Below are 23,032 nucleotides of genomic sequence, written 5' to 3' on the forward strand. Positions count from 1 at the left end.
ATGAAATGGTTACTGAGCTTACCCTTTCCATGCTTTTGAAATACAGTCTGTAATTTGTAACTGTCAGGGTTCCTCTCACAGCTCCAGTGAACGGACAGATGTAAGTCACATCTTTGGCTAATAAATGAAAGAAAGAGAAACACAGCTAGTGCTAATTTGAGGTTAATCTATGTGAGCAAAAACCTAACAGCAGTAACTTACATTTATAGCTTTACGACTCTCACTCACAGGAGTAGTCCCACTGAAATCAATGGCAGTACTTGCATGATCAAGTGCTTGCAGGTGTGATCAAGTCTTGCAAGATCTTGTCCACCAATCTGAGGGCAATTTCTATTCCTGTTATAAAGTAAGGGTTCAAAGTAAAGGCTATTTGTGCTCTGGTATGAACCTGACCCTGAATACAGTTAGCACATCTCTAGGGATGTGTCTAGACAATAGGATTTTGTCAACAAAACTACACCTGCGTCTACACTACCGCCGAGTTCTGTCGACATAACGTTTTGTCAGTTTTGTCGACGGCTGCAAACCTCATTCTACGAGGAATAACGCCTTTTGTCAACAGAGTTCTGTTGACAGAAGACATTATTGCATCTACACTGTCCTTTGTGTCCACACTCTCATGTCAACAAAGCAGCTTGCTTTGTTGACAGAACACAGAACTGGATGTAGTCTAGAGGCTCTTTGTTGACAGAAGCTTTGTTGACAGTATCTGTCGACAAAGCCTCTGTCAACAAAAGCTTGTAGTCTAGACGTACCCGCACTGCTTTCGGTATCACTGTCTAGGCAACACTTATCCAGGCATAAGGTAGAAGTTTGCAAAGGAAAGAGCCTCTAAGTCTTAGCATAAATCACACAGCACCCACAGAAGCCTTGTGGTACAACTGTGCAATTTTTAGAGCTTTTTTTTTTTTTTTTACTACTAGCTCACACACAATCAATCCTTTGATTTTTGCATGGCTGCACATGATAAGATGGATGTGTTGTCAATTCTATAACTAGATAAAAGATGGAGGGAAAGGGGGAACAAAAGAAAAAGAACAGTTCACAAAGAGAAGAAACCAGACGTTACATATGGTTATACTGCTGATTCATTTAAAAAAAAAAAAAGCTACTACTATTAATGTTTATTAAACACCCTGATCAGGACTGGGGACCCATTGTTACACAACAACAGACAAAAGACCATCACTGCCCTGATGGGCAAATAGTTAATGCTGTGTAAAAATCAGTATCAAATTCAACACTGTTCCTTTTCAGTCCGTGATACCAATTCAGCTACCATCACAAAGGCAGGAAGCCACGTTCCCCCGGAGTGCTTCAATGACCTCTGAGTCGGAGAGCTTCTGCATCTGATTGGGCTGTGTGTGCGTGCAGGATCAGGACTTCACATTCTAAGAGCCAAACCCTCACATGGTACAAATAATTATAACTTGGTTGAAGTTAATGGAGCTACATTCATTTACACCAGTGTGACGAAGTGGGGATTGTGGGGATTTCATTCCCCTAGTTATGTTGCATGTGCTTCCTCCTGTCCAGTAGTAACAGTGTGTCTGTCTGTCTGAGTTTCCTTAGGCACTGCACCAATACCTAGATGGTGATTGGAACTTTGGGTGTGACTGCTCCAGCCTCCCGCACATACACACCGGCTGATGCCTTTTGTAACCTGAGCCCAGGAGGGGGAGCAAACAGGTGACACCTTTTGCTGGGGAAGCAGGCCAAAGACCAGAGGAGAAGCCTGGAATCAGCACCTGGGAGTGGATTACTGGGGTAGGTTGGGAGGCAGGGGGGAGGGCCAGGGCTCTGTCCCCCTCCAGGCACCCGTCTCCCAGGGACTGATTGAACTGATTGATTCTGGTTTCTGAGCTTGCAAGTCTGTTCTGCGCGGTTTCCCTGTCGACTAATAAACCTTCTGTTCTACCTGCTGGTTGAGAGTCACATCTGACTGCAGATGGGCGAGCAGGGCCCTGTGACTCCCCCCTCACACTTGAGTGACAACCTGCTGTGGGTCTGATCAAAGGAGTTTACTTGCCCATCGCCAACGATTTTAAACGTCAATTCGGCAATACAGACAATCCACCACACACAATTATTTTTTGGTTTGAGTGGTGATGATTCAAAACAGTCCCCTTCTGCAAAGGTGGTCGGTGGATCTCCTTCAGTCTAGGCAAGAGGTGCTGCTGGCAACACTTCTCCTAACACCCTTCTGTGTCATGTCAATAAAAAATGCCAAGGTTCAGGTGGCTTTTTTACCACCCCTGCCCCCTGTCCAGTCAATGTCCCATCACCTTTCATGTCACTAAAACACTCTGCAGGCTCCATGCAACGGCAACTGCTTCTAGCTCTCCACAGTGATAGGTACCAGCACTCCCCCGCTACCAACGGCACAAACAATCCTTTCAGAAAAGGCTTATTGACTATAGCTGCCAAACCCCAGCATTCACAAAGAAAAGACTTCCTCTAGAAACGCCAGCTTCAAAACCCACATGTCACGGGTTGCTTAGGGGCTGAGCGTGTGACACACCAGTGAGGTCGGAGGCAGAGCATGGTGACAGTGTGGGGGATCACTGGGTTCCCCAGGCTGCCAGGGTCGGATGCCATGTGGAATCAGTGCTCTCAGCTCAGGGGTCGCTGGGGCAGGATGAGGCATGCTGTGAAGTAGTTTGTGTTGCTCATCAGTGACTCCTTAAGGCAAATCAGGAATTATACTGATAGATTCCTATCCTGGTAGACTATCTAGAGTCTTGATTGATTTACTTGAGGGTTCTTGTTCTTGGAAAGGCTGGATCAGGGTTGGAGTAATGGGAGCAGAGAATTTTTTGGGGGAAAAAAAAATGTTGAAAACTGCAACCTGTTTTCTCACTGAAACTATGATCTACCATTGTGTTAAATGTGTGAATTTTGAATATTTTTGGCAGTTCCAATCAAAATGATAAATACTTAGTTCTCACAGAGTGTTTTTCATCAACAGATCTCAAGCTATTTTACTCAGAAAAAGGAAATATTGGAAACCATGTACTGGGGAGGGAAAACACACATCTCGATAGATTTTCTAAAATAATGAAGCTAATCTAAATCATTTAAATGGAAAAACAAATTTGAAAAAGTAAATTAAAATCTACCCTCATGGTAAAGTCCTATACAATGGAATAGGAATGAAACCTATAGGAGTCTAAAGAAATGACTAATAATCACCAGCATTGAATGGAAAATGGTCTCTCAGCTATGGAATCCTATAGACTGCTTTAAACATTCTGTAATTCCATATGATATCCTACAGCACTTCCCATCTTTCTGTATTTTACTTTTAGTATCCACATATTCTGCAGGATCTTTTACAAACAGATACAAATACTAGTGATGCTATACATTTAAATAGCTTCCCAGGAGCTCTCCAAAGATGTCTACTCAGACAAGAAATCAGAGTTGTTGTCTTTAGATTTCCTCGGAAATGTCTGCAATCCCTCAAAAGCTGAGGATATTTAATAGCTACCCAAATGTGAGAAATAACATGCACCTATGGGGAACAGGGCAGTTTAAATGACAGTCTCCAGACACTGATTATTACCGAATGTTTGAAGTTTTCTGGGGAAGGACATGAGTGTTAGCCCAGCTTATCAGCCATGATCTTTTCTTCCAAGACCACTTAAGGTCATTTTTGGGAGGAAGAGAAGAAACGAGCACAGCAAGTCTGCTATCCAATGTTGCTATTTGAGAGAGATCCCATTTTAAAACACCCCAAAACAAATCAAAGCATGAGAAGTTTGATCAAAATTTCAGTCCACAGAATTCACCAGCAAGACTACCGTGCTCAGTCTTGTCAGTGAACCTGAAAGAAAAAACCTCCAGAACAAAAGCAAACTCAAGACTCCTAAATTTGCATTAACTTGAAGGGCAAACTTGGTTAATGGGCAGTCAGTAATTAATTAGTGCTGCCCATGCCAGCAGATGACAATACATCTAGTCAACACAAACTAGGGATTACGGGAATTCTTTCTAATCATTAAAAACAATAACAAAAAATTAGAGACATGTTCACATACCCATATCTTTAATGGTCTCTCCTGGCAACAAAGGAGGTTCTTCCATTTCAGCCAATTTATTAGACTCCCTGAGGACCTACACAAAAATGACACACACAAAAATTAAATTTTCACACATCAATAGCCTACCCTTTCAATGTACATATGATTGGTCAATAATATCAACAGTAACAAACCCTTAGCACTCTTATAGTAGGGTTTTGACCAAGTGCTTGACCAAGATCACACACCTGGTCAAGGTTAGTGTTCGCAACTCCCTGTTCTTCTTATGTCAGGGGCTGGGGTGTACGAGTGAATGGCAGGGAAACATTTATATCATCTTTTCAACACCTTGGGCACTGTGGGAACAGCACAAAGGGAACAGAGTGAGCTGAGGGGTTGGTTCAACATTCCTTAATTGCTTTCCAGCAAATGTGGGGTGTACATCCTTTTGAACATTTCCCTTTCAACAGAAAAAAAGACAGTTGGCTCTGCGTAACGCCACCATCACTTACTGACATTTGTGGCATCTGAATCGGAACAGTTCTTATTGTTTGAAAAGTTTTATTAAGACAAGGTGCATGGAAGTTCACTACTGCAGAGTGAGAGCTGGTTAATGTGTCTATGCAATACCGTATGGGTAAATAAATTAAGGATGTTAAATATAGACTAATTCAATTAGTCTATAGGGTGACTCTACCTTTGAAGTGTAACAGCAGCCCTAGGGGAGTCCCCAGCTGATCCCGGGCTCCATGATGGAGAAGCCGGGAGGAGCTGCTGCTTTGTAGTACTCCTCCTCTTCCCTCTCCTTATGATAGAGACCGGGGGAGGCGGGGGGGGGGGGGGAGGCAGAGGGAAGTGACTAGTCAACTAGCATGTCGACTATCCAATAAGCATTTGCTTATCGGATAGTTGACTAGTCCTTCGCATCCCTAAAGTAAACTTTAGCACAAGTGAGATCCATTAGCAGGTGGGAGAGGACACTCTGTTAGCAGCCATACTGACAGTGAATGGAAACATTTGCATTCCCTTTGCTGGAAAAGAATGTTCTTGCTAGCAGTGATCAGACAGGAAAAGTACAACACTATAAAGCTATCTGCTTTAAGAGGCATTTGACAGATATTAGCTGTCTACAGATGACAGTTTAAAGCACCTTACACTAGTATAACTGCTACTCCTAGGGGAATTCTCCACCAAAAAATTAAAAATGCGGTAACAAAAAATTAAAAGATTCTGTATGCAATTTTTTCTAATTCTGCAAAATTCTGCATATTTTGTCAAAATAGCACAATATTACACAAAATAACACCAGCTTAAATTATTATTGGTTATTTCAAAATACCTGTCAGCAAATATGTCTGTAAAAATGTAGACAACGAAAAAGATTTAGAAGATGCTTCACAGGTGATTAATCAGTCCCGTCCAGGCAGAGGCTCCGGGCTCCTTACAGGAAGCTCACAAACTGGGCGGAGCTGATTAATCACCTGTGAAACTGTGTTGCCCTGCAGCTTAGAGGGAACACTGCTCAGCACCATCTCCTTGGCAAGGCCGGCCTTAAGCCGATTTGGCTGATTTGGCCGAATCGGGCCCAGCGCCTAAGGGGGCCCCGCGTCCTGCAAGTCGGCTCCCCCTTACCTGCGCTGCGCACACTGCCGGCTGCTGCCATGAGTGCTGTTTGCAGGTGGGTGGGGAGATGCCCGGGCGTGACATGATTTTAAAACTGAAAAGTGCCATGCCGCCGCCACTGCCATGCATGTGGTTCACAGTCCAGCCCCGCAAAAGGCAGAAGGTAGGGGAGCAGGAGCGGGGGGAGGGCAGGGGTTTGTATGGAGGGGGGGAGGAGGAAGAGGCTTGTGCGGAGGGGGAGGGGGAGGGGGAGCAAGTCGTGTGAGGGCACAGAGGGGCATGAGGAGAATGGGGGCAAAGAGTGGTGAGGAGGTGGGCAACGTGGAAAAAGAGGCAAAGGGGACAGGGGCAGTGAGGGAAAGGGGAGGCACGAGGAGGGTGCAGGGCTAAGGGAAGGTGCAGGTGCCAGGCAATTCTGGGCATGAAGCAGAAGAGCAGACACCTGCAGGGGAGGGACCAGCACCAGAGGAGAGAGGCAGGGCAGGTGTGTAGAGGGAGGTGTTAGAAGAGGGGTAGCTCACATGATCAGAGTGGGGCTACTGGAGGAGTGGGCACAGGGGGGAGAAAAAGGCTGGTGGAGGGGGGCAGGTCACAGGAGGGCTGAGGGCAGTGAAAAGGGCAGGAGTCAGGACAGCAGAGGAGGGTGAGGAGTTGGGGGGCAGCAGGCACCAGGGGAGATGATGGAGCAAAGGGAGGAGACATGGCAGCAGAAAGAAAAGGGAAAGGTTTATAAAATATTTATTAATAACGTGGTATGCTGCCTACGGCCAGTTTGTTTGTACCCCACGGTGCAGTTTGGGTTTATGTGGGGATCAACACGTGGCCGGCGAGTGGGAGCCAAAACAAAAAAGTAGTCAGTGTAACGATCTTCTGTTGATATGTGTTTTAGTAGTTAAATTCTTGGACTGTCATTGCTCATGAAAAGTGCTGTCACATGGGTAGAAATTGGGTAAATATTGAATTTTATTAATATCAGCAGAACTGACTTAAATGGGGCCTGTGTGTTGTGTAGTCTTGCCTTAATCTTTGTATTCATACTTGTAGGTGTAAGAGAAGCTATTTGTATATATGAGACAGACCGGGCCGGGCACAGATCTGGGCACAGCTGAGGGCGTCCGCTCAGGGCGAATTGCTCACATTTGGGCTCCTTACAGCCCCCAGACTGGTGACCTTTCCAAATAGGCCACAAACCAGTCCCACAGAACGCTTCAGCTGCCTGCCTGAAGCCTCACGAGCAAAACCCCTCCGGCACCCCAGCAATATCCGTGCCCCAGATAGCCCTGGGCCTTATACACAGGTGGGGGGGTCTTAGAACCCAATCCCACCTTCCCCGAACAAGTTCTGTCCGGTTCCAAGAAACCAGCCACAGATCCCTGGTCAATTTACCCTCTGGATCTTAGTCACAAATCACACTGAGCCAATCCTTTAGCATCTAACATCTAAAGATTTACTACTACAATAAAGAAAAGCATGAGAGTAAGGTTGTTAAAGGATAGTACATTACATGCATCGAATCTCCCAGTTCTCAATGCAGGCTCTAGCAGAGATGTTACAGCTGCTGGCTTAAAAGTCCTTGTTGCGCATCCTAGGATCAGGATGGGTCCACAGTTCTTTCCGGTTCTTCGATCCCTGCATTGCTGCCTCTGGGATGAAGTGCTGAGCTGAGTACCAAGATGGAGTCAGCTGCATGGCCTATTTATCCCTCCTTCCTGGTCTCTTCTTGGCTACAGCAGGTCACTTGGCTCATGGCCTATCCCTGTGTTCCCTGCTGGTAGCCCCTAGGTATGAGTCATCACTCTTGAGGTGTGTCCTTGGCCTATAGAGGGGCTATTGTTCCAGAGCTTTGCTTGTTAGCATGTCCATAGGCTGAGCAGCTTTGCCCATAGTTCAACCACATATAGAGAAACATTTGGTATCCACACAAAGTACATGCTTATAACTTCACATACCGACATTATACAATCGCAGAAATAGCATATATGGAATCAGAAGAAAGTAGGCTTCTATTTGACACCTCACATGGCCCCCCTTTATGCCACTTTTGGGGCCAACACCCCCCCCCATGGGTGCAGCAGTGATCTGGCTGCTCCCCTCAAAATCCAGTAACGTGACTGCATATGCAACCACACTGAAGTTGAGGCCCTCAGCATGTTCTGTAAGTATCAGTGTGGCCCCTGGGGCTTCCAAAGTTGAGTTGCCCTAGCTCATCCCTGACAGATGTCTGTCTAACCTGGTCTTAAATATCTGCAGTTTAAGCCCATTGCTTCTCATCCTAACCTCAGAGGCCAAGCAGAACAATTTTTCTTCCTCCTCCTTATGATACTCTTTTAGATACTTGAAAGCTGCTCTCATGTCCCTTTTCGGTCTTCTCTTTTCCAAGGTAAACAAGGCCAATTTCATCAGCCTTGCCTCATATCTCATGTTCTCTAGACCTTTCCTCATTTGTGTTGATGTTCTCTGGACTTTCTCCAGTTTCTCCACATTTCCTGAAATATGGCGCCCAGAACTGGACATGATACTCCAACTGGGGCCTAATGTAGATGGCTCATTCCCTGCCTAGGGGACGTGAGACTGGGCGGGTTAATTTCCAATCCTCCTGTTTATTCCTTTCCTAAGCCAGGAGGGCACAGTAGTTCTGATGGCGGTTGGAGAGGGGATGGAAGCCAGATCCAAGATCAATGAGCCCTGGGAAGTGGGCCCACTGAAAGGAGACTGGACCTGTGGATACCTTGGGGGTCAGCAGCAAGGGCCTGCTTTGGGAAGCCCCCTCTTTGGAGGTGAATGGGGCAGCACTGAGACACCACCCAGAAGTAGGTGCCACAGACACTAACTTCAGATTCATGGGATGGCTCTCACAGATCTTGCACATGCATAAGATGATAGATCTGCAGGGGAGGGGGGCAGTGGCGTAGTGAGGGGGCCAGAGGGGTCAGTTGCCCTTGGGAGAAAAATAATATAAAATTTAGCTAAAAATAGATGTCACACGTTTTTTTAAAGGAGTACCATATCTCCTGCCTTTTCTCTCTTTAGGTCCCCAGTTAAAATTTTCAAAAGCACATGAGTGACTAAAGTAATTTTTGATAATTCGACTTGGAAATCTAAGCTCAGATTTTCAAAGGTAATTAAGCTCCTAAAGAGACAGTTGCCAACTCAGATCTTCAACGATATCTATCTGATCTTTACACACCTTTGAAAATCTGGTCATAAGTGTCGTAGTCAGTTCTGAATGTGAGATGTAGGAGCCCAGTCCTAATTCCTTCAGGCTTTTTTTTTTTTTTTAATTTGAACAGTTATCTATACTAATTCCCCTCCTTTCTCTTTCACTATCCAATAAATGCATGGATCAAAATTATAGGTGCTTTGTGAATATGCTGACTTGAGAGTGGAAAGATTTCATATTGTCATGTATGATTCCTGGTAACCTAACTCAAATATGAAAAACTAGGTTGATACCTGTTCATATCAGGCAGGAGCTGTTGAATTCAGTTTACCATTTGCAGTATCTCATTAAGATGTTTAGTGGAGAATTTTTTTTTAATCTATTTATACTGTGGGCAAAGCATGGGCTCACAAGAATTCCTCCATTGTTTTACCATGAGTTTCAAAACATTTGGTGTTTTTCTAAAGGCCTGGAGTCAATTGATTATGTAGGAATCTCAGCTTTCATTTAAAAAAAAAGTTCTCTATACTTTTGGGCCTTACAGCTAAGGAGGAAAGCTTTAAAACATGAACCCTAAATACTCAAGAAACAAAAGGCCAATAAATATCCAGCATGTTTTATTTTTTAAATATCTTATGCTTTGTAGACCATTCTCATAACTTTGTGTATTGAGATTCACTTCCTTGTGATTTTTGGGTTGGCAATACTGCTCTTTGATTGGTGAATTTAGAGAGGTCTCTCCCTTCAGTTTCCCTTTCCCCCCTCCTTTTTTGTCACAGGTCATCAGAGAATCAGAGAGACAATGGAGAGTAGGGTGAGTCCATGACTATGATTAATGACTGGTCAGGGTGACTAACTATTATCAGCCAGTGGTCTGAATAAGTTATCCACTGCCATCTGTTAATCAACTGTAGGAAAAGGCTTCATGAGCAGACCTTATTTATACAGACATACCATTACTTTGTCACAGAGATCAGTAGACATACTTGCTGCGTCAAGGTGCTCAATTTTGGCTCTTTTGAGTAGAAATTCACTTAAGACTTGGAGCTGGGAGAATGAAATGTTGTAATCCATATTGTATGATTAAAAGGTAAAAGACCTGAACTGAATATGACCTGGCTTAGGGTCTACCATAACTTGAACACTAAACAGAGGATAGTGAGTCACGTCTAACTGAAAGTCACAGAAGATGGAAACAGGTTTTATTTCTGGTGGTGTAGAGTCTATTTGGGAGTCCTCAATTATATCTGACACTTTACACCCAGTTTTTAAAGGCAGAGCTGACTAGAATCAATTGAGAGTCCTTGTCTTGTCTCAGTGATCGCTTGAGCAAAAATCATTGATAAAATCTTGTGTAGACTGACCTTGGACTCAACATGCAGGCAATACGTGTTGAAGGGCAGTGCAAAGAAGGCAATGGTGATGAGGTACCATATTACCTAGTGAAATCAGTGGTGCTGAAATCAATAAGGACTGGAATTTGACCACAGAACTGACACTTTCTTAACAAAGACTTACTTTTTAAATAGCAAAAATGGAATCAATGTAACAGAAAACTGCAATGCTCTCTGGTAACTTTTAAAAAATCAAACTTTAAACTTTATTGAAAAGATTGGATAGTTTGCAGTTGAAAATATTTGACCTGTACTTAAGGCAAGTGATTTAATTTTGTGTAAAATTTTGCATCATAAAGGATGGCATTTTTTTTAAAATGTTCAACTATATTGATATACATTTTGATTAGATCTACTTCTGATGTGATATTTGTGTGTGGTTGTGGTTTGTTGTGTGGGTGGTTTTTTTTTCCCTCAACAAAAAATCCGGGGGGGGGGGGGGTACCAAAACTGTTCGAATTGGGCCCCGCACTTCCTAAAGCCGGCCCTGCTCCTTGGTGCAGCCTGATGCCTCCCACCCCCCGCACTGTGCTGCTGCCTCTATCAGGCAGCGGGAGGGGAGGCTGCCACAAAGCAGCCTCTGCCCATGGACAGAGGCTTCTCCAGCCAGGCACGCAGCCTGGCTCGTGCCAGGTCTGGAACCTCCCCCCGCGGTGGCTCTGCATCTTAAATGTAGTAGGAGCCAGGCTGCCTGCCCGCCCGGCTTCTACTACATTTAAACTGCAGAGTCGCAAATTGGGAAGCCCCTACACCCAGCATGAGCTGGGACTGAGCGCTTCTTCCCTTATCAACTAATCATGTAGTCGATAAAAATTCTATCGACTACACAATTAGTGAATTACCTGCCCCTTAACTTCTTACTTTGTGTTGGTTTTCCTGTCCCGCTAGTCCTCTCCTTGCTAAGCCCCCCACCCAAAAGGTTTTAAATAACAATAACCCCCCAAAAATTAAAGAGCCAAAGTGGTGACACAAACATGACATTTGCAAACCATCTGTCTGTTCCCTCTGCTTACATTATAGCCATTTCCCCCCACCCTGTGGCTGCCAGTCTCAGCTAGCCCTCAGCATAGCAGAACAGATGACATTACAAATAATTATATCTTTTGCATTCCTGGTCTCTGAATTCTCATCCATTCATTTTGCAGAGCTACCTGTCAATTTTGGCAGATTGCACATCACTGACAGCAGGGACAGTATATGGCGGTGGGACGGTAGCAGAGAAGGGACTGGACTAAAAATGAATTTAAAAAATTAATCTTCCAGCTAAGAATTTATTTGCTGATAAAACATCAATGAATTCAAAATCCAGTACCAAAAGGTCAGTAACCCTTTAAGCTCCCTCAGTAAACTATTTCTCTAATGGATTACTTTAATGGATTGTGCAAGGGAAACATATTCCTGATTATTATAGATAAAACTTTTTAAAAATTCAATTCTTCGGTGGATAAGCACATACCTCAATTCTTTCCTAAATAAAGAACGTTTCCTGAATCAGAGCCTTATATTTTAAGCTCTAGGGATAGGGACTATCTGGTACAGAGTGTCTGTGCAGTGCTTAGTAGCCCAGGACCCTGCAGTCCTGTACATAACAATAGAGAATTTTCTTTTTTGAATATGAAATGTTGTTTAACACCTCCTTTCCCTGCAAAAGCAATAAACAACATGTTCTAATACCAAGGTCTGAAAACATTCTCCTCACAGTCTTAAGAGCCCCTTTAGTCCAATAGACAAAGGGTGCACCCAACACTCAGTTGTCAGGATTTCTAGACAAACAACGTCTCGTAAGGTAGCATATAAAAACTGGTGACCTGCTGGTCATGAATATTACTGCGGGATGCATGTGCGGGTTGTGTATACAGCGTTGTGTATGTGGGCTGGAAATATGTTTCAAATGCAGCTAATGAACAAGCCTGCCCTAAACAATGGAATGTGGATTTACATGCCTGCATGGATCAAGCTACCGGTAGGATGAGAAAATAGCATAGCTTGTTTACAAATGAAGGACAATGAAAGTATATTTGCTTCTATGATAGACAAACTGCTCAAGCTAACAGAGAAAACAAACTGACTAGACTAGAGTATGAAGGAGGGGCGGGGTGCCTGCACCCCAAAGAACAAGCAGCAATGGAGAGGAGCTTTGTGTTTATCATTCAAGGAATACATCTCAAAGTGGGGTTTTTTATACTATAAAAGGGAAGAAAGGAGATTCCTTTGTTGTCCTTCATGTAAGGGGCAAAAGGGGCTGTGCTCTTGGAATCTGTGACAGGAAACTTCTCCAGTTATGTGGGCTGTGCATGCTGAGAAATGACTGTAGGTTCAAAATTGCCAGAAACGGGATTGTAATCTAGTAATTTTAGACATTAGGAAGCATGGGTTATATATAACCATTTGCTATTTCTATTCTCTCTGCTTAATATCACCTAATATACTGATTTTTATTAATAATCGTTTTGTTTTGTAATAAATCCATCTCAGTGCTGTTGCATTAAAGGAAGGAGTGTATCCTCCGGTCAGCCAACAGTTTAGCATGGGGCCTGTCTTTCTGGAATCTGGAGACTTGGCAACTTCTACAGTCGAGGCTGGATACTGTAGAGGAATGCTCTTCCAGGGTGTTTGGAAACTGAGGTTCACTGAACATTAGCTGCAAGACAAAGTTACGACTGGCAGAGTCTCAAGCAGTTTGCTGGGGCAGGAGACAGACTGGTCTGGCAGGGAGCTGACACACAGTGTTTAAACTCCAGCAAAGTTCTCTCTAGCTGAGATAGTGGGTAACACAATGGCTCACAGCTCTGAGCATGCCCATGGAGCGTCACAGCTTCCTCCCCTATCTTCCTCCAGGATCTATCTGCTGCCTTTGGACAAAGTCAATCTCCCCTCATGAATTTATTATTCTCTGTGGCCTTTCTCATGGCACTCAATCTTTCAAGGAAAGCTCTGTAAGATAACGTTATCACGATGTATATACCAATATCTATTCATAGCCCAGGATACTGTAAAATGGGAATTAAAGGATCGGGGATGGGGGGGCGGAGTGGCTGTGTCCTTGTATTCACCACAGGAAATACCAGAGACCCAATTCTGCACCACTGAAGTCCATGGGAGCTCTTCACTCAAATGGTTGCAGAACCCTGGATGCTTGTTTAAGAACAAAATAGTTGATCACTGGTGCCTTACTTTCTCCACTAATCAAAACAATTCCTACAGAGACAAAGCAGATTTTTGAGGGCATTTTTTTCGAGAATTTTACTAGCAAGATGCAACTGTTTCCTTAATGCTAAATTAGATCAACCATAAAGCAGTAATTATGTTTATTAGATAAATCCCACAGTGCACTGCAAATGTTGTATGTCTTTGGAGAGATTTTCAGCTTTCATTTAGGACTACTTCAAGGACACTTTGGAATGATTTATGTGCTATGTTTCTTACTGGAAATATAATAAACTATAAACTGAGCAAGTAAATGGGATTTTGTTGATTAGTTTAGAATCGCTAGGGATACTATGACCAGACTACCTACGGAACAGAATGGCAGGATAACTGCAGGACTGAGATCCAGGGCCTTTTCTGGGGATTAACAACCAGATGGGAAGTATACAACTATTCGACCAAGCATGTCATTAATCCCATGGAAATGCCTGTGTCTTAATCTTTTGGCTATTACAAAGTAAAAATGGGAAAAGAACAAAACACCAAAGGCATATGGATCGTTTTCAAAAGAGTACATCCAAGGGATCCAACATACTGTACAATGGCCAATCAGCCCAGGCATAATCTCCCAGTGTTCCATTCAGCGTAGAATAGAAGCTGAGGCTGAAGACAGTCTCTCAACTTTTAAGATAACAAAACTATTATTCAATTATAATTAAGCCAGAGACTATTAGGCAGTGCTCTTCTCTATTCTGGGGGACCATCATCTGACAAAACGTACAACCCAACTGCCTTGCAGTGACAGCTTTCCAAGCTTTGAACAAATACAAGCAAGCAAGCAAGCAAACTAGTTAAAATTCACCCACTGTGGCATCTTGTATGTTTCATGTAAGTATAGCAGGTCTTGAAAATTCCACTTACCTATTTACCACTGGCTTGAGGAGCTTTAAAAAGGCTCACGGCCAGAAGATTAGGTTCTTTCTAAATAACTAAAATCGCCAAGGAAATGAAAATGGTTTCCAGGGAAGGGGAACAGTCTCACAGCAGTGTTTTCCTGGTTTATTTTTCATGAATAACCTCCTCTCCCACCCCCACAAACCCAGCTGTGCAGGGCACTTCAGTCATTTCTTGGGCTGTAGTAACTGCTGACCTCTTCAAACTGGTGTGTGAATGTGAGGTGAGGGTTAGAAATTCAAAGGAATTCTTTGTTGAGGGCCACTAAATCGGAGCTCACTGGTCTCCTCTTTCTCTCCAAGTGTATGTAGTTTGACGCCTCCAAAAATGGTCTCAAAAGGTTCCTATAAAAAGCCATTACCTACTCATCACATCAGCCTCCCCTGGCACTGAAGGTCACAGAAAATATCTATTCAAAGAAGACCAAGATTTTTTAATGAAGAGCTTTCTTCAGCTCTAATGGTGTCTTGGGAGACAACTGTTCTGTTCCTGAATGATGGATGGCTATCCAATATCTTTTGACAGTGCAGTGGCCTTTCTGCATCCACTTACCAAGTGTTTTCCATTTGTTAAAGAGATTCCTAGAGTGAAAGGTTAAGCTCCCTGTGAAAGAAAGTAATCCTAAAAATGCACATTAATGAAGTTCAAAGCTCCAGTTTGAGGCAGACAAATTTAACTTTTGTGAATGAGCTCTTAAAAGTAAAAAATAATCAATGCCCTGCACAACAAATGTTGCTAACTCTGCTAACCATGCCAAGCCGCAGAAAACTGGCTTTCAGATCAAGGTACTAATTTTACTTCGGAAACAGTGCTGAATAAAGTAGAGATCCCAGATGTGAAATTACAAGTATTTGTCTGAAATCACACACACACACACACACACACACACACACACACACACACACACACACACACACACACACACACAAAAAATAGCTCTCCTAATGCAAAGACAACTAATACCACAGAAAATAAAATTTCCGCAAAGTATTGAATGCAAATCACCCTTATGAAGACTCTGATCTGCATTCCTGCTGGCTTCTTGCTCCAGCCTACTAGAAATATTTACCTAGAGAAACCATAACCTCTTCTCCAGTTCTACTCAGAAGAAAGGAGAATTCAGGAACTTTGTAGCTAAGAAAAAAACCCAGCAATTTATTAAGAAATGGAAAATATCTGAAGACTATTTGCTTATTCTCTTTAGTTTTCCATTACTTCTGGATGACAATCATAAATGATTCCAGAGTTTCTTCTTCATTTTACATTCGTTTATATTAATATGTTCAGGTACTTTTGTATATTAATGTTAGCCACTTCCGCTGTCTTTTGACCAGATAAATGCTCCGGGGATATAATTTTAATCTAACAGAGACAGAAAATTGACCCTGTCTGATTTTTTCCCCTTCTAATTTGCATTAATCCAATATTTTGCAAGCTGGAATTTGGCTGATATATAATGACAGAAGTACAGAGAGAGGGTATGGAGGACATGAAAAGAATAATCCGGCTCAAACAAGCAAAATCTTTCCTATTAAAAGGTAACTGAAAAAAAGAGAAAGTGACTCTCATGCAAATATTCCATATTTATATCCTTTGAAACTTGAGCCTTTTCTCACCAAAAACTCTATTGCACAGGCAGACACAAGGGCTGCTCACTCGTCACCAGTGTGCCATTCCAGAAAGGTGTGTCCCCAAAATCATAATGCAGTCTCTGTAATAATTTAGTCCTTTGCAGCTCTGTTCCTTGTGAGCTTATTGTTCTACAGAAGAAAGCAACCCCAGCCTGTTCTCCACCTGCAGGACACAGTCTGACAGGGGGAAAAGCCCATCCCATTTGATCAACATCATCTTCTATTTAGGAAGCAGAAAAAGAGGAGCAAGAGAAAAACAAAACCACTGCCATGGCCGGCCGCTTCCCAAAGAGGCAATGTGGCTGAGGTAAACCTTTTATTAGACCAACTTCTGCTCGTGAGTGAGAGCTTTCAAGCCACACAAGGGACTAGTCAACACTACAAGTGCTACAGTAATGCAGAGAGCTCTCCCATAAGCTTAATCACTCCTCCTTCACAAGCAACTCTCCTGCCCACACAAAGCTGCCTACACTGGTGCTTAGATTGGTGTAACTTGTATCGCTTAGGGATGTGGATTATTCACACCACAGAGTAAGTGGTAGTGCAGTCAAGCGTAGGGTCTAGGATGGTGCTTGGTCCGGTTGTGAGTGCAGGGGACTTGACTCTAGGGCTACGTCTACACTGCAGGCTTCTTGCGCAAGAACTGTTTGGCACAAGAGTTCTTGAGCAAAAGGTTTTGCACAAGAGCACATCCACACTAAGTAAGCCATCTAAGTAATTTAGGTGCATTATTTCCATTTTGCTCCTAAGTCACTTAGATTCTCACCCTAACTATACAAAACCTTGTGAGATTTCCTAGGATTTTCAATTTGAATTAATTCTGTTCTAGTCTGGTAATAGGTCAACAGCTTATGCTAATACATGCAGAATGGGGAAAGTACATTCCCTACATCAGATTCTAAGCTTCTTTAGTGAGGAGAAAATCCAACAGTGCTTGCAGCTTAATACTGTTGATTGTAGCAGCTAAATATTCCTTAATGTTGGATTTATGAAGTGAAAAAATTTGTAAACTGCAGTGAAGAGTGGATTTAAACTTAGATCCAGGTATTAGAATGTTCACTATTAGAAGCTTTATATAAGTTATTATGATACGTGTCAAAAGACTTAAGAATACTCCAAATATACACTGTTGGAATCACTCATTGTAGCCTCTTGTCCCCTCGCTCCCAAGACACACACAGTGCATTAAACAGTTGTCCAGAGGAAGGCTGCAGGCACAAACACACTAGAGAAAAGATTTGTATTCCTTCCTGTGAGCTCCAACAATTCTGCTAAAAATTCTCCACAGAAAACGCTAGTGCAAATTGCCTTGCGGAAGCTACCACAGAAAATAATTGTCATAAATTTTATTTCAAGAATTGAGCTGACTCATACAGAGAGCAAGAGATCAAGCAGAGGTAGGTCCATGTAGCAGCTTATTTTAGCAGTGATGCTTTAGTTCACACCACAAGTATATTTTCAAGGACTGACAATCACTTCAAAATCTGAAAGCTGTTTTTTTTAATCTTCCTACAAGACACCCTCTTGATAAGGCAGGCCCCCAAAATGTTGTGTCTATTGTCTCACATGTAATTATTCCCACACAGAAACAGAAGATTTTCAGACTACCCCCTGAATTTCCTAAGAATATTTCAAAGGAGAAGGTGGAGTTTACCCTCTTCCAGCTCTTCAAAGAACCAGGATGTTCAGATCTCAAAATAAGATGCTCCCTCAAGTTCTGTTCAGATCTCAGGACCATTTAGGCAGCCGCTCCATGCATCTACTCTGGCTTGTATGATAATACACAGCTGTGGCCAAAACAGCAAATAAGGTGTTAAGATTTGAAAAATGGGACAGATAATGTTTGAATACCTTTAGGTAAGTCAACAGTGCAGCCTGATCTGGAATACTGTGTGCCACATTGGTCCCCCATCTCAGAAAAGGACACTGCAGAACCAGAGGGACTTCAGAGGATATGAGCCAGGCTGAGAAAAATTTTCTTATGAACACAGATTATAAAAATTGGCATTGTGTACTTTTAGAAAGGAGATGAATAAGCAGGGACAAGATAAAACTATATGCAATGGTCTAGAAAAGAGAGACTAGGAGCTTCTGTTCTCTGTCATAACATAAGAACAAAGGGACACAGTGAAATTAAAAGGTGGAATATTCAAAACCACTAAATGAAAATACTGCCACCCTCTAATGTGATTAAACTCAGCACCACAGGAAGTCACTGAAACCAAGAACAGAACAAGATTCCATAGGAGGCTGTACAATTATATTAATACTTTCCAGAAGTATCATCAAGGATAACAAGTTTTGTGGAAGGGATATAAAATCTACTGCTTCGGGGCTTCAGTCTCTAACTACTGGCAATAAGGGTGACAGCAGATTACCCCTCCTCTGCCTCCTGTGTAGTGATCTGCTCTCATCATTACACATTTCTCTACACGAGGTTCTCAGACTGGGGGTCGCAAGGTCACATGGGGATCATAGTCAGCTCCATGGTGCTGACAGTTCCAAGCCCCCAGTAAATTTCCACCACTTGCATTTTTAATTGGGGGGGGGGGGTCACACTCAGCAGCTTGCTGTGTGAAAGGAATTACCTATATAAAAAGTTTGAAAATCCCTGCTTACAGCATCTGTCCCTGGCCGCTATCAAAGACTACATACCAGATGAAATGGATTGATTTTGATCCAGTATGGCAGTTCCTCTGTCCCAGTGCTTCTGACCCTCACCTGGGCCTCTCTGGCTTCAGAGGTCATGACACTGGGTACTCCCCGATTACCTATTTCCCCCCCGAAACAGATGTATGGAGACGTATCAAGCTGGGACGTGGTTCTACCACATGGATAGGGAAGCATGCAAATAAAATCATATGGTCTTCTTGGTCAGGTGTAGTGAGGAGGGAGAAGAGCAGATATCTCCCTTTCTCCCCCAGCCCCAACTTTTACATCTTCTCTGCAGACATAGAGCTCAAGCCCCACGAGTCCCCAGAGAGAGACTTTCAAGAAGTCACACAAAGCAGAGGGGGAGTAACTCTATGGAGGTCATCCGCTCAGCTTCCACAGATATGTCCATGGTCTGGAAAGGGACAAAAGGATCTTGTGTATATTACAAAGATAGCTGCAACTGCAACTCTAAAGTACATCATCCTACCAGTAATGAGGCAAAGACAACAGGCAAAGCAAACAAACAAAAAATCTACTGAAATAAGAATAGCAACAAACCCCCTCCTTTTATAGATAGGGAAAAAATCAAGTCATATGTAGCCATGAATAGAACATTTTCAGTGTTAAGAGATGCAAGATTCAGGCAGTAAAAGAAGTTGCATGCATACCTTCATCTCTCATAGAACATAACTCTAAAATGGGTAAATAACAGAGCACAGGCTCTGTTTCTTCTAAAGTCCTGTGCTACTCAGGCTGCTTATAAAAACTGAGATTAGATACTTTTGTTCCATTTGGAGCCAGTGATTGAGATGGGTCTTCTTCATGACTATATCAACACTGCAAAAGCAACGAGGAATCCTATCGCACCTATAGACTAACATTTATTGGCGCATAAGCTTTCGTGGGCAAAGACCCATTTCGTCAGATGCATCTTTGTCATATTAACACTGTATCTAACATAACTAGACTCCATGAGCCATTTGATAGCCCCTGAACTAGACCATCCATTGGAGCCTTGGGACCCTGTGAGGGTTTCGGGGTGCGATCACCCCCTCCCGGTCCGAGAGGGGGGTCTGCGGACCCCTTTTGGTCCTCCTTTTGTCCTGTGTTGTCCCTGGGCCGCCGATGTGGAGTCCGGGCCCCTGGGGTGCGATTACCCCCTCCCAGCCAGAAGGGGGGGGTCAGCGAACCCCGGGCCGTGAGTACCCGCCGAGCGGGATGGGGCCGGAGCCCCTAGCCTTAGGTCTTCCTCCCCAGTCCGGGGTTCTAGTTTGGTCCCTGTCAGTTAGTGTGGCTGTCGGGTGCTGGACGCCCCCCGTGTGGAGAGAGGGGGACCCGGTCCCGCCCTCTCTCCGGGTCCCAGCCCGGGGCCCTGAGCGCCGGGGCCACTAGCGCCCCGGCACGGTGGACGAGGGGGGTGAGGATTCTCCCCCCTGTGGCTCGTCCACCCACGGCTGCCAGAAGCGCCCTGCCCCGGGCTCCTTCCTCCCTCCCGTTGGGTCTGCCTGCCGATCCCCGTCGCCCTGGCGCCTACCTCGCCTCGGCGGTCTGTGGCGTCCCACGTTCCGGTGGAGTCTCGGGGGTGAGCTCTCCGGCCCTGGCGCGCTCCTGGCCGTCCCGGTCCCTCCTGACTCGGCGTGGCGGGGTCCTCCTGCCGTCTGGCGAGGGGCTGAGTGCTCGCCAGGGGCAGTGGCTGTCCCGGAGGCCCCGGGACCAGTGCCGGGCCGGCAGCCGGGCTGTGTGGTGCCCTCGCTCCGTGCTGCGTCGGGGGCTGCTCCTCCGCCGCCGCGAGGAGCCTGCGCCCCGCTTCTCCGGCGGCGGGCACTTTTAAACTGGCCCGCCGCGCCGGCCGCCGCCCGGGGCCCCGCCCCTTCCGGGCACGTCCCCGCTGGCGGCCCTCGCCAGTGGCCGTGCGCCCCGGCCCCGCCTTCCCTGCGTGGGCCGGCGGGGGGTGAGCCGCCCGTCAGCTGCCGGCGCAAGCGCGGGGGAAGCGCCCCCGCCTGCCGCCCCCGGCGCCTGGAGTTGCGGGGTTGCTGGGGGGTCTGGGGCCGGCCGGCAGGACCCCGCCGGTGGGGACTCCGCTCGCCCCGCCCCCGGGAGAATGACGGCCGGCAGGGGCTCCGCTCCCCTCGCCCCTGGTCAGGGGCCGGCCCCAATGAGGCCTGTCTTTTCTGCCAATGAATGAGGACAAAAGCTGCTAGCATAGCTAGGGGCTAGGCAGCCATGCAGACAATCCTACTCAACCTTCCTGCTGTGGGAAGGACTGAATCCCACCCTGAACAGGGAAGAAGAACCTATTGATAGGTATCCAGAACATTTTCACTGACTATAAAGGTGAGCTGAGATTAGGTTCTGTTGCTCCTAAGGCCTTGTCTACATTACAAAGTTTTGTTGGTGCAAGTTATGCTGACAATCAAACCCCAATATAATGACATTGCTTTGGCATGTTCACACAACACTCCTCCTGTCAGTAGAGTGTGTTCCCAGTTGGTGCTGTAGCATCAACAGAGAGCAATGTGCTGTGAGTAGTTAATCCCATTGTGCTACTAGCCGTCTTCTTGAGCTAAGAATTGTGGGAAGATGGAGTGGAGTTCAGTGCATTATAGGTGCTCACCTTCCCATGATGCAGTTTTTCTTCCCATGCCAACATTCCACAGGCATCTAACTGCATTTTTCACCAATCCTTTTGTACTGTGCTCCCCTCATCTCTGTCTGAAAGGATGGCTCCTACTCTGTTCTCTGCTGTAGTTGTCACTGTTACGAATATATCATGGCTGGTCATGCAGCTTATCACGAGCATCCAATCTGAAAATGAATCAGAGGTACCAGACCTGGTGTGTGCCATGGAAAGAAAACACCAAATTATTTTTGGCATTTATGGAGCAGCTGTGCATGGTGGATCATCACTTTTGGGCTCAGGAAAGAAGCACTGAGTAGTGAGATTGCATCGTTAGGCAGGTCTGGGCTGATGAGCAGTGACTACAGAACTTCTGGATGTGGATCACCACCTGGAACTGTATGCAGAGCTTATCCCAGCCCTGTGGCGCGAGGACACCAAAAAAGAGCTGTCTTCGCAATGGACAAGTATATGGCAATCGCCGTGTGGAAGTGGTAACTCCAGTCTGCTACTGGTCGGTCATGAACCAGTTTGCAGTTAGGAAGTCCACCACTGGGGTGGTGTTAATGCAAGTGTGCAGAGCCATTCATTGCATCCTGCCACCAAGGTTTGTTGACTCTGGCAATGGGCATATAACAATGGATGGCTTTGCAGCATGGGATTCCCTAATTGTGGTGAGGCAATAGATGGCATCCATATCCCAGTTTAGCCCTGGACCATGATGCGATGGATTACATCAATAGAAAGGGTACTTCTCTATGGTATCGCAGGCGCTTGCAGAACACTGTGGCAGTTTCACTGGCATTAACGCAGAGTGCTCCAGGAAGGTGCACAACGCATGCATCTTCAAGAACACTGGCCTGCATAGAAAGCAGAAAGCAGGGACTTTCTTTCCAGACCAGAAGATTCCAACGGGAGATGCTGAAATACCCATAGTGACCCTGGGAGACTCAGTGTACTTCTTGTTCATGAAGCCTTACATGGAAACCTGGACAGCAGAAAGGAACTCTTCAACAATAGGCTGAGCAGGATAAGATGTAGAATGTGCTTTTGGTAAATTAAAAACATGCTGGCACTGCCTTTATGGCAGGTTAGACTCAAATGAGAAAAATATACCCATGGTTATAGAAGCCTGGTACGTGCACCATACTGTTTCACCCTGAGGCTAAGGGTGAAAAGTTGCTCCTGAGACGGCGCACGGCTGATTTGGAGCAGTCAGACGAGAAGGTTATTTGAAGGATGCAATGTGAATTGGGGAGTTTTGAGGCACACATTTTCACAAAGAGCTCCAGTACTGTATCATTCTAGACAGTACTCTGCCATGCTTTTAATTTACTGCTTTGCATGAAAATGTTGATGATTCCTGACCATGATTTGCACCCAACAAATGATCAGATTGCTTCTGTGTATTAATTTCAGCAGCAACCACCATTTGTAGGAGACAAATAAAGATTGCTTATCTTCTAGAGAGTATGTTTTCATTCAACACCAATTAACGACACACAAAAAGGCTTGGTGGAAAGGAAGATAACAATGAAGGGCAGTGGAGGCTTTTACAGTTGTGTGTAATTCCAGCTCTCATTTTGGAATCTGTCCGAAGGGGTAAAAAGAACAGGGCACCGAGACAGGCTGGGACATTGCAAAGAATGTGTGAGAGGAGTTTGGAGAGGGTATGGAAAGCAGTACTGTATCAGCTGCAGAGGAGCCTAAGTAGACATGAATTTAGCCTGCAACATGATTAGAGACTTGAGCATCTATTTGCTCCTCCTTTCTGTCCTATTTTATAATTATATTTTAAAGTCTCTATGTCCTGCATTCTTGTTTTTTAG

The 23,032-nt window shown here is 44.8% G+C and overlaps 1 protein-coding gene across 3 annotated transcripts in view; it reads right to left on the reverse strand.

Moving 5' to 3' along the window:
* Nucleotides 1-23,032, reverse strand: part of MTMR2 (myotubularin related protein 2) — an 87,396-nt gene that overhangs the window by 31,812 nt on the left and 32,552 nt on the right. For 2 of the 3 annotated variants that reach the window (XM_089775728.1, XM_089775727.1), the window contains exons 3-4: nt 4,041-4,116; nt 23-117 (exon numbers count right to left, since the gene is read on the reverse strand). In XM_089775728.1, coding sequence (XP_089631854.1) covers nt 23-117; nt 4,041-4,116 — 171 coding nt within the window. Of the gene's footprint in view, nt 1-22; nt 118-201; nt 337-4,040; nt 4,117-23,032 lie in introns of those variants that run through there. The other variant, XM_089775729.1, reaches the window with a different exon arrangement.

This window comes from Pelodiscus sinensis, chromosome 1 (genome assembly GCF_052426305.1).
Source record: "Pelodiscus sinensis isolate ZL-2025 chromosome 1, ASM5242630v1, whole genome shotgun sequence".
Taxonomy (NCBI): domain Eukaryota; kingdom Metazoa; phylum Chordata; order Testudines; family Trionychidae; genus Pelodiscus; species Pelodiscus sinensis.